Here is a 14996-nt window from a genome sequence, read left to right as displayed (position 1 = left end):
CAGTGTCAGCTTTATTCAGTCATAAAGCAAGATTAACATAATTGTAAGGCAGTTTCAGGATTTCAAAACCAATGACATTCTGCTACGTGTTTAACTTGGCTTCTCACACATCACACAAAGCAAAGCATAAGACAAAGTCACCCAACAAACAAGATGCAACAGGGGGTAGGAAGTTAATAAACCGAAGTCAAAGTCAGTCTGGGAGTGTGCAGTTGAGATAAGGACTCGGTCCAGTCAGGGAGAGCTGTTGGCACGTGCTGCTTATTATGTTCAAGCCATGAAGAATCTCTGTTCAGGGATCAATAGGGCCAAGTCTTCGGTGGCAATTGCCTTTTTGATGTTGTCAGCTCTGAAAGGATCATTATCTAGGAAGTCTGACAGTTTCGTGCAAAGATCCTTGCTTTTTAAAGGAGTTTAATCAGACTTGGGCCTTTGCAGACCTCCTTTGGTTTGGCGGATTATCAGTTCTGGGTACCCTCAGCTTGTTCTATTTTCAGTGATATCTGGTCTTAGCTACAACATCTTTGGCTGCATAAATCACTGCTCAACATAGGTCACTGTTTGATATGAGTGGCTCCATCTTGCTTTCTACTCTCTTCAATACATTTAAGATGATTGTGAGGACCAGGGATCCCTCTAATATGTGGTGGCCCTGGGAGCTGGGGAGGAACAGTGACAGGTACGGGAAGAGGATTTTTGCCTAAAGTAAGAATTTTTCTGGTGATGAGGATTGGAAAAGGCTGGATGGCAAAAGAGTGCGCTCTCCATCCTAGGAGTGTTAAGGAGCAAATGGAGCTGCAAGTAGGTGACTTAAAATTTCTTCGAACTAAAAATTTATTGACCTTCCGGCACCTGGGTGGCTCAGCAGGTTAAGGGTCCACTTTTTGGTTTCAGCTCAGATCATGATCTTAGGGCCCTGGGGTGAGGCCCCAGTCCGGCTCAAGCTCAGTGGCGAGTCTGCTTGAGTGTTCTCTCTCTCCCTCTGCCCCTCCCCCCGCTCAAAGGCCATGCTCTCTCTCTCAAATAAATAAGTCTTAAAAAAACACAAAACTTCATTGACCTGAAAGATAAAACAGTAAGTTACTTTGCCAGCAAAATGCGTTTATTCTGGAATAGCGAAGAATTGCAATTCAGGGCCTGCAAGCTATGGCAAAACCATAGGTAAGCCCAACAAAGGAGAGGACCGTTATTTCAGAAAAAGGAGGAAGCTGGGAGGGTTGTTTGGAACTGAAAGTTCACTGGAGAAAAACAAATGTTCGGGGCGATGAGGGTTTCTCATCGGCGGAGTCTGCTGGGGTTGCTAAGAGATGCGACAAACATCTTTTCCCGGTTGGGGCCTGTGATTGTTCCTTCTTTCCTGTTGAAGATTCTTCTGTTGAGGTCTGTAATTGGCAATTCCTCCTGTAATTGGCAATTCCTCCTGTAATTGGCAATTCTTATAATTGGCAGGCAGTGGTGCAGCCTGAGGGCTCCACGTTAGCGAGGTTTCTCTTCGTCTCGACAACTTTCTCTGATTGCGTTCACCAGGAAGGGAGGAACGACAAAAGCAGGTGTGCTCAGGATGCAGGCGGGAAGCAGGGGATCGGGGGAACGAGGACCGGGAGGACGGGCTCTGGAGAACTGGGAAGTTCGCCTGGCTCTGAAGCCCGGCCGAGGAAGGGTGACGGGGCAGCTGCGGCTTGGTTTTGAGCAAAGAGCGGCCTCCTCACTAACTGAGCGAAGAGCGCTGGGCAGAATCACCACAGCCAGCTGCAGGGCCGAACTAGCCTCGAAGCAGGCGGCGGGAAGGAGGAGGGCGGACGTGCAGGCGGGAGCGACGCCGGGGGCGCGCGGCTCAGCGGGGACGCGCGGCCCGCACGGGCCCTCGGCCCCGGAAGGGGGCGGGGCCGCCTCGCGCGCCCGTTACTTAGGCCTGCGAGCGCCTGCCGCGCGCTGTCGAGGCTCCTCAGCTGAGCTCCGAGCGGTCGATCGCCTTCGCTCCCGCAGTCCGCGCTCCGCGCTCCGCGCTCCGCTCGCCGCTGGCCCCACCCGCCATTGTGTAAGTGCGGCCGCGGCTCAGCGCGCCGCCCGGGCAGCGCGGCGAGGGGGGCGGCCGCCTCCGGCTCTCCGGTCCCCGGATGGTGGCGGTGCGCGGGGGAGGGAGGAGGGAGCGGCTCCCGGAGGCACGCGCGCGGGCCGGCCTCCCTCTTGGCTCCTCCCCGCGGAGCCAGGCGGCGGGGCCCCCAGCGCCGCGGCTCCCTGGAGCTCGGCCTGGAAGCCGCCGCGGGGGCGCGGGACGGAAGCGGCCGGCGTTCTGGAGAGTTTGCGCACTGTTGGATTAGATAGGAGGCGTTCTAACGTGGGGTTTCTGTTTCTTTAACGCAGAGGCCTGTAGCCCGCTATGGAGCATGCCTTTACCCCGCTGGAACCCCTGCTTCCCACCGGTACTGTACTTGCCTCCCTGTCGCAGTGTCACCGAGCTGCCCCCTCCTCGGAGCCCTGAAGGGTTCAAAGGGCCTAACTCTGGACCCAGAAAGGTTTCCAGTCGGCCCCTGGCTCCCGAGTTCTGAGCGCTTAGGCATACTCCCCAGCCTCCCTTCTGCCTCCGTTTCCTCCGCTGAGAAAGCGGATAGATCTCAGTCCTTGGCACAGAGTTGGGCGGACTGATTACCGGCCGCGTTCCCCCCGGGGAAGAGTGAGCGCCCTGTGCAACGTTAACCCTTAGTCTCGAGGGCAGCTTCAGCTGGTCTCTAACCTCGCAGACCCTTAGCCGCCAGAGGGGTTAAGATCAGTCATTATTGCCTCTCTTGCATTTTTAATGCATTGAAAGCCCCCCTGAGCTTGTCCAATACAAGACGTTTTAAAGCTAACACTGACTTGAGGATCTTTATTAAAGTTTCAAATTATCCTAATTCACAGGGTTATAGATGAGAGGTATGAGTTACTGTGAAGCTAGCATTCATTCTGTGCAGTAATTGACTTGCGTGATAATTTCTTAATATCAAATATATTTCTTTACCAGTTTTTCTTGGTTGTGTAGAACTTGTTTTATCAGTTCATACATTTAAGTGGAATGCATAATTTAGTGTTTAAAGTTTTCTATAGACACATGAATAAATGGGTCTAGTTAGAGTATTGAATTTGATTTGGACTTGTCCAGTTGTTCCCCATCCTGGGAGTATTGGTGGTAAAACAAAGGATAGAAGTAGGGGACCTTGACTTCTTAGGCTCCAGTCATTCACTATGCTAAGTTTTTCACATATACCTTTATATCTTATTTGCAAGTGAAGGAAAGCAGTAACAGAACGGGAATCTGAACCCAAATCTGTTTGACTTGGTTAAGAGGTTGAGTGTTTAATTATTACTGTAAATAGCTTTTCAAAAGTTGAGAAAAGCAATGGCAAAGATTTTGTGAAATAAAGTTCGTAGTAACCTGATGGTAGCCAGACAGCATTTCCGTGAGTAAATGTTTGATCCATGTGGCCTGTTGATGTTCAGTATTGTTGTGAAAACCTAAGTGCTTTACTGTGATAAAGGAAATTTTCAGCTTTTGATATTTGTGGGCCCTGCTCCTGGGCTCCCTGGGAAGATGCTGTACTTTAACATTTACTAAGGTCAGACTGACTCTGCAGAACCTCAAAGCATGGGCTCTCTTTGTGCTCTGAGCACATATTGTACATCTGCTTTGTGAAACAAACAAAAAACAAAACACACCAAAAAGGAGCAGTCTGAACATAAAAGAAAAAGAAACTTCCCTGTTCCCCATAAGATGAAAGTGCTACAGCCCTGCATATTGTAGAAATTTAAGATAAGGTCTGCAACTTTCCGAAATGTTCTTTGTCTAATTATTTGTAACTTTTTACTTAAAAATGTGTATAATCCTACACCATACTTTGCTGGAGCACTCTCTTCTTTGCAAATTTTGTGTATCCAGGGCAGCTGTCTAAGACTTGGGCTTGAATAAAACTTTTGTTTTTTGGAAATTCTAAAAGATTTGTTCATTTTGTGGCGACATCTGACTGAAGATTTCTCGTGTTTTCTAGGTTGAAAAGAAGATATCCCAGAGATAGTGCAGTATAGTAAAGCTTGGATTGAGGAATCAATCTCTGGGTTTAAACCGTAGTTTTGCCACTATTTACTAGTGTTAACAAACATTAAGCTGAGTCAGTTTTAAAGATATAATTAGGTTTATTTGATTCATGAAATCAGGCAGCATCCCAGCTAGTAAGTAGAGGGGAGCTCCTAAAGGCTACAGAAAGGGAAAGGTTTGTTGTTGTTGTTGTTTTAAAAGGTGGGACAAGGAAATGAGAAAAAAGGATTGTTTGGGATGAGGTCACCTTCCTTTGGGAGATGGAGAAAGGCCAGTAACAGAGGACTTCATTGGTGCCGACCAGACAATTTCTGACTGAAGACTACATTTCTGGGTGAGGTTGAGACTGCAGTTAGATTGGTCTAGCATAAGTGACTCCATTTTTGAGCCTGTGGTTTTCTTTTTAGCACTAATTATCAGACCTTGTATTTCAGGTTTTTCACTGGTAAAATATGAACACTTAACAGGATTGTTGAGTATAAACTGGTTGTAATACAAATAAAGCACTTAGCATCAGTAGTGATAAGCTATTCAGCAGTAAGTCCAAGGGGAAAACAAAATGGCAGTTGGATCTCCGGGTCAGTGCTGAGATGGGAAAATACTTGGAGCAGTAGACTTCAGGAAAAATAGGCAGTTCTGCTTGCTCTGTTTTTAACTCAACGCGGACGCGTTAAGTTGGACATGTGTAAGCCCCTCTCTGGAGCAGGGCATATAGAGTAACTGTAAGAACTATAATATCCTTTATGAAGCATGGATCCACCGAGACAGAATCCAGTGCTCCCTTGGGATTCTCTGTCATTTAGTGGTTCTCATAGTTTCTTCCTCCACTAAGGGTGAAAGTATGTAGGGATTTCTGCCTCCTCTCAGGCACTGGCCTTGAAATAAAGGCCTGAGGCAAGTTTGCAGTTGACTATGGATACCTGAGAGATACTTAAAAACAGAACAGTGTATTAGGAGAGACCAGTGCATTGCCTGCCTTTTGCATGATTCAGCAAATATTTAAGTTTAACTTTAGCAGTATTCCCTTCATCAAACAGATATTTAATACCTAGTAGAGAAGTAGCTTTTCTTTTTAATGGCAATTTTTTATTTATTTTTTATTCTTATGTTAATCCCCATATATTACATCATTAGTTCTAGATGAAGTGTTCCATGATTCATTGTTTGTGCACAACACCCAGTGCTCCATGCAGAACGTGCCCTCCTCAATACCCACCACCAGGCTAACCCATCCTCCCACCGCCCTCCCCTCTAGAACCCTCAGTTTGTTTTTCATATTCATTGTCTCTCATGGTTCGTCCACCCCTCCGATTTCCCCCCGGAGAAGTAGCTTTTCAATCAGTAACTTCTGTGACTGATTGGTAGATGTGATTTACCTGTAATGCTTACTCAGATTTAATACAGTGGGCTGTCCACCAGTTAAGCTGGTTTTAACTAATTGCCAGGTGGACCAAAATGCTTACATCTCTGGGATCCTAGCTCAGATTTTTTAATCTTTTTTTTTTTTTTTTTTTGGTGGGGGAGGATAACTAAAGTAAGTGCTTGTTTAAAGAAAAACTAATGCAGTTTGAGTTTCCTGTAATCCCTCTTCTAGAAATAACCATTATTAACAGTTGGCATATGTTCTAAATATTCATTTTGTTACATATACCTCAGCATATTATGAGCTTTATTTTAAAGAAAATGGATTCCTATTATAAATTGTTATTTACTTTTTTGGGACAGTGAGTAAATTTTTTTTTTTTACTACATTGTATGTGTTCTATTTTTTCAAACAAAATAGAAGTGTTTCTGAAGTGAAAAAGTCCATCCGACTTACCAGAGATGATCATTCTAAAATTGTTTTTGTAAATTATGTTTATATAAGTAAGATAGGACCTATTTACCCATTTCCTGCAACTTTTTTCACTTACTATGTTAAGGTCCATATGTATAGGTATCCCAAGTTGTCTTTTTGATTTTTGGTTTTTTTTAACTTTAATTGCAGTGTAGCTAACATAGTTTCTGGTGTACAATATAGTGATTCAACAAACCAAAAAAACGATGGCTAGATGCCGCAAAGTAGGTGGCAGTGACTTAACTGTATGTGTGCTTGTTGTCAGGCCTGAGGGCCTCATCCATCCTTGTCAAGGGGAGTGCTCACCTTCTCTGCTTTCATACAACACCCCAAGTTCTGTTTTTTGTTTTTTTTTTAAAGATTTTATTTATTTATTTGAGAGAATGAGATAGAGCATGAGAGGGGGGAGGGTCAGAGGGAGAAGCAGACTCCCTGCCGAGCAGGGAGCCCGATGCGGGACTCGATCCCGGGACTCCAGGATCATGACCTGAGCCGAAGGCAGTCGCTTAACCAACTGAGCCACCCAGGCGCCCCCAAGTTCTGTTTTTTAATAGGCAATATAGACTCAAATGAACTAGTCTTTCTTAAAAGACATTTAGGTTATTTCCAGTTTTTATTGTTACTATCTATAATGCTCTTTTTGATCCTAGGTTATTGTGTGTATATGTATATATCAGTAGGATAAACTAGAAATAGAATTGTTGGATGAAAGGGTATGTTTGCATTTCTGTATCAAGAGGAACTGACAACTAGCTAGTGTATATTCTTTGGTAGTAGGTGCAGCAGAGGTACAAAAGTGGAAGGTGTGATCCCTTCTATCCAGGAGTTTATAGTCTGGTTGGAGAGTTGAGAACAATATACGGATTCTAGTTAGATGTTGAATTGTGTATTACAGGAACCCACATAAGGAAGGGAGGGACTCGGGAAGGAGATGAGGGCAGTTTGGAGTAGGCAGGAAATCACGGAATGGGTAGACCTCAGCTGTGCCTCTGCAAAAGCACTGGACTTAAATTGAGAGCAGTCTAGGGGGAGCAGAAGAGTAATGCGGGTGATGTGCCCTGAGTGAAAGCTCTGTGCTCCCTCTGACCAGGTGTGAGCTCACCTGGTGGTGAGTAAAGAGAATGAAACTCTGAGTAGGTTGGAGAGTGCAGGTGGGGATTTTGGTTGAGGAGTGAGGGTAACATCAGATTGTGGAGGATAGAGAAATTTAATGCAGGGTAGGAGATAAGAAATGCTTCTGAAATCTTCTGTATCTTCTCCCCCCTTGGAACATTCTACACAAAGCTGTCATCCATTTCATGGGTTTGCTAATCCTATATGGGTTAAAGTCCTTCTCCTGGACTTGAAGATGCTCTGAGTTCTGATTCCTAACTACTTTTCCAGAACACATTTTATCTTTCCCTGTCTGCCCAAGCCACATGAACACGTGTTTACTTATGTGAACATTTGTTCCAGCTTTAATACTCATGCCTTATCTCATGCTAAATTTATAAAAGAATGTTCTTTTCTAATCCTTAGAATTTTAGCCATTTGGTGGATATCTAGAGGCATCTCTGTGATTTTAATTTGCATTTCCTTTATGGCAGAATGCTTATCTTTTGAGTGTTTATTGGCCTTTTGCAGATCTTTTGTGAAACATTTATGACTCTTTGCCATTTTGCTATTGGGGGAGGGGAGGTCTTTCCTTTTATTTATTTTTAAGTTATCTGCACACCTAACATGGGGCTTGAACTCACGACCCTGAGAGTTGGTGCTCTACTCACTGAGCCAGCTAGGTGCTCCATCTTTACTTTTTTACAAATAAATTTATAGGGGCGCCTGGCTGATGGAGCATGTGACCCTTGATCTCTGGGTTGTGGGTTCAAACCCCACATTGGATGTAGAAATTACTTGAAAAATAAAATCTTTAAAAAAAATCAATTTGTAGTTTGTTTTCTATAAATTGAGGTATAATTGACGTAACATTGTATTAGTTTCAGATGTACAGCTTAATGATTTGATATGTGTATAGTATTGGAAAATGATTGCCAAGTAGGAGTTTCTTTATTCTGGATTCAGTCCTTAAGATTTTTCTCATCAGTGATATACAGAGAATGAGAGTTTCTAAGGACAGTTGTTGGGAAGATTTAAGACTAGCATTTTAACACTGATAAATAGCAAGAATTTTTCTCATTTCCTTCTTAACTTCTTACCTAAAGATTTTTGTTTTAATTCATGATGAACAATATTTAACTGGTATGGGCATACAATTGCTATTTTAAACTCTAAATATAGGTGACTTTTCAAAATATTATAAATAGGGACTTTTTTTGGGTTCTTCAGTGTCTGTGATTATTTCATTTTTTTAGCATGAAGCTTATATTCAGAACTCCATATATTTGAAAGTAAAGTTGATTTATTATAAACACCTGAGAGCTAAAATAAAAGTGAAGAGTCAAACCATCTTCAGAATCATTATTTCACATGTGCTTATTTCACAAATGTAAGACACAGAAGACAGGTTTTTATTTCTGGCTTAATAAAAATATTGATATTTTAAAATTTTTATATTACAACATCGTACATATGCGTTATAAAAATTTAGAAGGTAAACAAAAATGAAATAACAGTGCCATGTTCTAGCCTCTCAGAGATTACTGCTGTTATTGCCATGTATGTAGTGTGTGTGTTTATATCCCTCCAGATATTTATTGTGTATAATTATAGTGAAGTATTTTTAAACCTAAATGAGAACATACTGTAAGTTGTTTCATTCAGTTCATAACTCTACTCTTTCTACCTAAAATTTCATAGTACCTGTCCATATTTAAATTTTCCCATTGTTCCAAAATAACTTTTCCAGTTGCTTGTTCCCATCTGGGACCACGTGTTCATTCTTCAGTCTTTTTAAATATAGCTCAGTTCCTCACTTTTTAAATCCTCTTTTAACATTGAATATTGACCTTCTAAATCACTTTTATATCACTCTTAAATGGATCTGATGGAATAAAAAAATACAGCAGGTAGATGAGACATTATTCACTTAATATATAAAAAAACTAGTTTTAAAAGTTCGATTTTATTTTCCCCACCTAATTTGATCATCATAAATTTATGCTAGAAAGCCTTTTATCTATCACTTGGTATTTCTTTTTTTTTTTTTTTAAAGATTTTATTTATTTATTTGACAGAGACACAGCGAGAGAGGGAACACAAGCATGGGGAGCAGGAGAGGGAGAAGCAGACTCCCCACTGAGCAGGGAGCTCGATGCGGGGCTCGATCCCAGCACCCTGGGATCACGACCTGAGCCGAAGGCAGATGCTTAACGACTGAGCCACCCAGGCGCCCCTATCACTTGGTATTTCTTTGCAAAAAGATTATATACATTTAAATTTTAAAAAGATTCCTGTGACCATAATGCTCTCGGGAGTTATTTCTTCTAAACTGAATTACCATGGTTGAGATTTATTCTGAATGTAATTCCCATTTTAAGTCTTGTTAGTACAACACTTGATCAAGTCACTATAATTGTATTAAAAATTTTTATTATAACATTTACATAACACCACACTAGGCATAGTTTTAATGCTTTAACAGGGTGAAGCCTATACAAAGTTTTGGAACTAGAGGACTAAGGTTTGTCTTTTAGTCATTTACAAATTAGGTGACATTGGGCATGTCACTTAATTTCTTAGAGCCTTAGTTTCTTTATGTAAACTAAGAATATATCCAAACATGAAGTTCTTGGGCAAATTTAAGATAACGTATAAAAAGCCAGTTTAGGACGCCTGGGTGGCTCAGTTGATGAAGCGACTGCCTTCGGCTCAGGTCATGATCCCGGAGTCCTGGGATCGAGTCCCACATCGGGCTCCTGGCTCAGTGGGGAGCCTGCTTCTCCCTCTGACCCTATCCCCTCTCATGCTGTTTCTCTCTCTCTCTCTCTCTCTCTCAAATAAGTAAATAAATAAAATCTTAAAAAAAAAAAAAAGCCAGCTTAAAAAGTAAAGTTCTATGCAAATGTACAATACTTTCCAGTAGATGAACTTTATTATACTGAAGATTACATTTTGGACTCTCTATGTTCCTCCCCCCCCCCCTTAGGGTGAGAGAGTGGGGGTGGGGAGGGGCAAAGGAAGTGAAGAGAATCTTTTTTTTTTTTTTTTTTTAAAGATTTTATTTATTTATTTGACAGAGAGAGAATGAGAGACAGAGAGCATGAGAGGGAGGAGGGTCAGAGGGAGAAGCAGACTCCCTGCCGAGCAGGGAGCCCGATGTGGGACTCAATCCTGGGACTCCAGGATCATGACCTGAGCCGAAGGCAGTCGCCCAACCAACTGAGCCACCCAGGCGCCCCAAGTGAAGAGAATCTTAAGCAGGCTTTATGCCCAGCTCGGAGCCCAACTCGGGATTTCATCCCATGACCCCAAGATCATGACCTGAGCTGAGATCGAGTCAGCCACTTAATCGACTGAGCCACCCAGGTGCCCCTCTACCTTCATTTTTCTAATTCTTAAAGGAGATAGCTACTTATTTTAGTAAATGTGTTCGGTACTGTTAGGCAAGTCTAGCAGAACTATTTTGTTTCCTGGATTCTGTATTTTTCTTCCATGCTTTTTAAACTTTATAGATACATGAAGTTATTAATAGTGGACATACTTTTTTGATCCCTCATGTTTATGATAATCTAGGAATATCCTGTTCAGTAGCGTATTCATGCCATGTCTTATATTTCTGGAATTTAATTTCTATTGAAAATGCCTGATTAAGTTGACAAGAGGCATGATAAAATCTACAGCTGAGTATTAGCGTTCTCCAATTTACCAGTGGCTAATTGGGGAATTTCTGGGAAATCATACCTAGAATTCTGACTCTTTTGTACTGGTAAATGTATCCTGGCCACCTACATCAGTAGTTCTCTGTATTTTGCAGCAATGGACACATCTCGAGAAACCTTGGTGATGACATTCAGATGTACCAAACATAGCTCTAAACTATGAACTCCCTTCCCTAATCTACTCAGCAAATCATAGTAAGAATAACACAAGGGTGGATTTGAATCCTCTGCATTTGCATTTTGTTTTAAAATTAAAGATGGAGCATGCTTCGATATATATATAAGAACACATTTTTTTGGTTATATCTCCCAACTACTTTAAGCATTCTTTTTGGAAATCCTTGGTCTGGTGTTCTCTCTAGGTCTGTACTGTACAGTAGTGTGGCCATTAGCTGCATCTGGCTATTGAGCACTTGAAATGTGGCTCGTGTGAGTGAGGAATTGAATTTGCAACTTAAGTAAAAGCCAAAACTCCGCTCAAGTTGGAAAAGTTTTAAGTGTTTGGAACAATGTATTAGTGTACTAGGCTGCCACAAAGTACCGTAGACTGGGTGGCTCAAGTGATAGAAATTTATTTTCTCTTAATTCTCAAGCTGGAAGTCCCAAGATCAAGGTGTTTTTGAAACCCCTCTCCTTGGCTTGCAGTTAGATGCCGGTCTTCTGTGTCCTCCTGGATTGCCAGTTGGTCTGTGTGTTACTTGTGTTCTAATATCCTATTCTTATAAAGATACCAGTCCTATTGGATTAGGTCCACCTGTATGATTTATTTTATTTTAATTATCCTTTATTTTATTTTATTTATTTATTTTTAAAGATTTTATTTATTTATTTGACGGAGAGACACAGCGAGAGAGGGAACACAAGCAGGGGGAGTGGGAGAGGGAGAAGCAGGCTTCCCGCTGAGCAGGGAGCCCGGCGCGGGGCTCGATCCCAGGACCCTGGGATCATGACTTGAGCCGAAGGCAGACGCTTAACGACTGAGCCACCCAGGTGCCCCTATTTTAATTATCCTTTTAAAGGCTCTATCTCCAAATACAGTGACATTCTGAGGTACAGATACAGGACTTAAGCAGGAATTCTGGGAGAACATGATGCAGCCCCATACAAATTAGGTATGTCCGTTTACTTTTTCAGCTGCAAATTTTTTTTGGTTGTCTTGGTCCATATTTCAGAATTGTCACGATTACTAAATAAGAGGTTTTTAATGTCACTCCAACAGAATATAGCTGGTATATGAATCAAAAAGTCAACTTTGGTCTTACTTAGTTGCTGTTGTATTCTTCTATATAAAGTTCCTTTAATGCTTTTTGAGAATCTGTTATGTACCATACTTCAGTAGATGCTGTAGAAAAATAATTTACAAACCTTACTGTGAAGAGTTCAGCCTGCAGCAGGCCATTCAATACAATAGAAATGTAATTTCATATGTAACTTAAACTTTCCCAGTAAGCCCGTTAAAAAGATAAAACAGATGAACTTAATTTTATATATTTAACTTAATATCTAAAATGTTATTTCAATATGTGATCAGAATAAGCAATTACTAATGCAATAGTTGACTTTTTTAGAAAAATTTTCACTTGACAGCGTGAGTGAGAGTATGAGCTAGGGGGAGGGGCAGAGGGAGAGGGCAACCGGACTCTGCTGAGCAGGGAGCCCAATGCCACAGGCGCTCAATCCCAGGACCTTGGGATCACACCTGAGCTGAAGGCAGACCCTTAACCGACTAAACCACCCGGAGCCCCGGAGTTGACATTTTTTGTACTAAATCTGCAAACACCAGTGTGTAGTTTACACTCGCAGCACATCTGAATTCACATTGTTAAATTTTCTTCAGAAATACCTGATCTGTATTTAATGATGATTTGTGATATCTAGATGTTAAAAATTTGTCATTCATATCAGCAAGGAACAAATGATGGACTCAAAATTTTGGAATATACTTCATACACAGGGAATAAAATACTCCTTTCCTAAGGAAAAGCCTTTGGCAATGGATATTGGAGATAGAATTGGGACTGAAACCTGGGTTTTCTGACTATATATTTTTCCTAAAATCAGCGTGGCATTTTTGTTATTTAAATTAAAGCACTATGCCTGCTTTGAAACTTGGAAAACTTGCAGGTTTTTTTTTTTTTTTTTTTAACTTTGTGGATGGCCAAGAAATCTCTGGCTAAAGCTACTGCTTAAGGATTGTGCTATTTTTGTTATCTGAGGCTAGCTAAGATATCTAAGAGACAAAGTAGTGGATTTTTGGGTTTCAGGGTTAATCCTTTTACTTTACTCTCCTGCTATATTAGAAATCCATCCCAGGTAGTTGTCAAGTCTCTTAAATGTTCAATGGGAAATTTACTCCTTTGACTAGTGACACTTTCCTTGGTGTATAACCCATATAATTGTTGGAATTCTTTTTATTCTCTTACATTTATTTCTAACTTGCTAAGACTTGCTGCTGTAACTATATTTCATGTGTTTGATATAGTTTTTTTCCCCGTACTTTAGTTGATTTTCATATCTACTTAGTTTTTGTCGTTCTATTAGTGTCATATTTGATGACAAAAATGTTTGGCTTATCCTCATTGTTAATGGGCAAATTGTTTCTTTTGCCTTAAGTAATATCTCATTAACTTTATAAGCCAGCTTTTCCACATCATCTAGAGAATCAATTTCCTGTGTTTTACTGGTATTATGTGTAACATCCCCACTTCATCTTTCCATATTAGCATTTTAATAGCTCCATGCTTCTAGAAGCTAAAGCTTCCAAAGTGAGTGTAAAAATAATCTTAATTATCTAAAAAAAATGTTGTAAATTGATACATTGTAGCATTATCAGAAATAAGGGTATTCTTTTAGATGAAACCATTGAAAATACCAAGTGATGTTATGAGGGCAGTTTTAATATTCACAATGCTAAAATGTTACGGCTTGATCACACACACACACAAAATCTGGGTTTTGATACATTAACACCAGATATCTTTTGAGGTTTTCTAGGAAAATGAGGTGTGTTTGTGCATTAACGTCCCATCAAATGAATTTTATTACCTTTTTTTTCTTGGTTAAATCCATCAGAAAGAGTTATTCTTTGTAGGTGGCAAACAGATGCTCAAACAAATAGATTTCATTCTGAGAGTATTCCTATGTCTTTATCATACCATTGTCTTTGAAGGTACTCATTTATCGCAGTGGAATAGTTTCTTTTGTTTTTATGACTTCCAGAGAATTTAAGCTTTTGATTTGCTTTTAGGTCATGTGTAAGGTTGTGGCTTCTGGCCCAAGGGCTGTTGTTTTGAGGCAACTTTATTTTTCATTTTCAAAGTAGGAAGACTGTTGCCATTTATTCCTGATGTTGTGAGTAATGAATCGTGTGCGTAGGGAGTGGGGGGCAACTTGAGGTAACCTAGTGTTTGCAGGGCAGGTGTGTTTTCTTTCGTGTCCCTCTGAGAGAGCCATCTGGCTTCTTTGCTTGAACGCGTTCAGTTAGCTCTGTGCATTTGAGGAAACATACACCATTGTTGGACAACTGGTTGTTAAAGATGTCTATTTAAAATAGGCTGAAATAGGGCGCCTGGGTGGCTCAGTTGGTTAAGCGACTGCCTTCGGCTCAGGTCATGATCCTGGAGTCCCGGGATCGAGTCCCACATCAGGCTCCCTGCTCAGTAGGGAGTCTGCTTCTCCCTCTGACCCTCCCCCCTCTCATGTGCTCTCTCTCATTCTCTCTGTCTCAAATAAATAAATAAAATCTTTAAAAAAATAAAAAATAAAAAAATAAAATAAAATAGGCTGAAATAGACCTTTCATTCTCTTATTTTCCTATTATAATGGTACGGAAGACTTTTACTTGATTTCTACTTAGCTACCTTCAGATACTGAAAAACCTTAACCAAACTCTTCCTCCTTTTTTCTCTTCTTCCATGCTAAATCCTGTAGTCATTTGTGCCGTGATAATTTGAGTCCCTGTACGAGGAGCTCTTCTAGGCACTGGAAGACATACTAACAATTTTCTTTATTTTCATACTTTACAGATCCACTAACCCAGTATGGGTATCCGTAATCTACTCCTGGAAAATCAGGTGTTCTTGTCAAGAATGCTTATTGGGAGCCTTTTTATTTATTTTTATTTTTTTAAGACTTCTTTATAGGGTAGTTCTAGGTTTACAACAAAATTGAGAGGAGGGTTATATAGGTTTCCCGTGTGCCCCCTGTACATGCATAGCCTCCCCCATTATCACCACCCATCAACCACAGTGGGACATTTGTTACAATTGGCAAAACC

At 41.0% G+C, this 14996-nt stretch overlaps 1 protein-coding gene and 1 non-coding gene across 4 annotated transcripts in view; one reads left to right on the top strand and one right to left on the bottom strand.

Moving 5' to 3' along the window:
- The first annotated feature begins 1308 nt into the window (after window positions 1-1308).
- Window positions 1309-14996, top strand: part of TPK1 (thiamin pyrophosphokinase 1) — a 342443-nt gene continuing 328755 nt past the window's right edge. Inside the window, exons 1-2 of one of the 3 annotated variants that reach the window (XM_035021313.1) lie at window positions 1702-2038; window positions 2365-2423. In XM_035021313.1, coding sequence (XP_034877204.1) covers window positions 2381-2423 — 43 coding nt within the window. In that variant the 5' untranslated portion in view covers window positions 1702-2038; window positions 2365-2380. The other 2 variants (XM_035021314.1, XM_035021317.1) reach the window with 2 other exon arrangements.
- On the bottom strand, window positions 6105-6234 carry LOC118021436. The gene has a single exon (XR_004682179.1). It is a non-coding gene; the product is annotated as a U6atac minor spliceosomal RNA (small nuclear RNA).

Source organism: Mirounga leonina, unplaced genomic scaffold, assembly GCF_011800145.1.
Source record: "Mirounga leonina isolate KUSES-001 unplaced genomic scaffold, KU_Mleo_1.0 Mir_174, whole genome shotgun sequence".
Classification (NCBI taxonomy): domain Eukaryota; kingdom Metazoa; phylum Chordata; class Mammalia; order Carnivora; family Phocidae; genus Mirounga; species Mirounga leonina.
The sequence above is the reverse complement of the archived record's forward strand: the minus strand, read 5'-3'. Positions and strand labels throughout refer to the sequence as shown.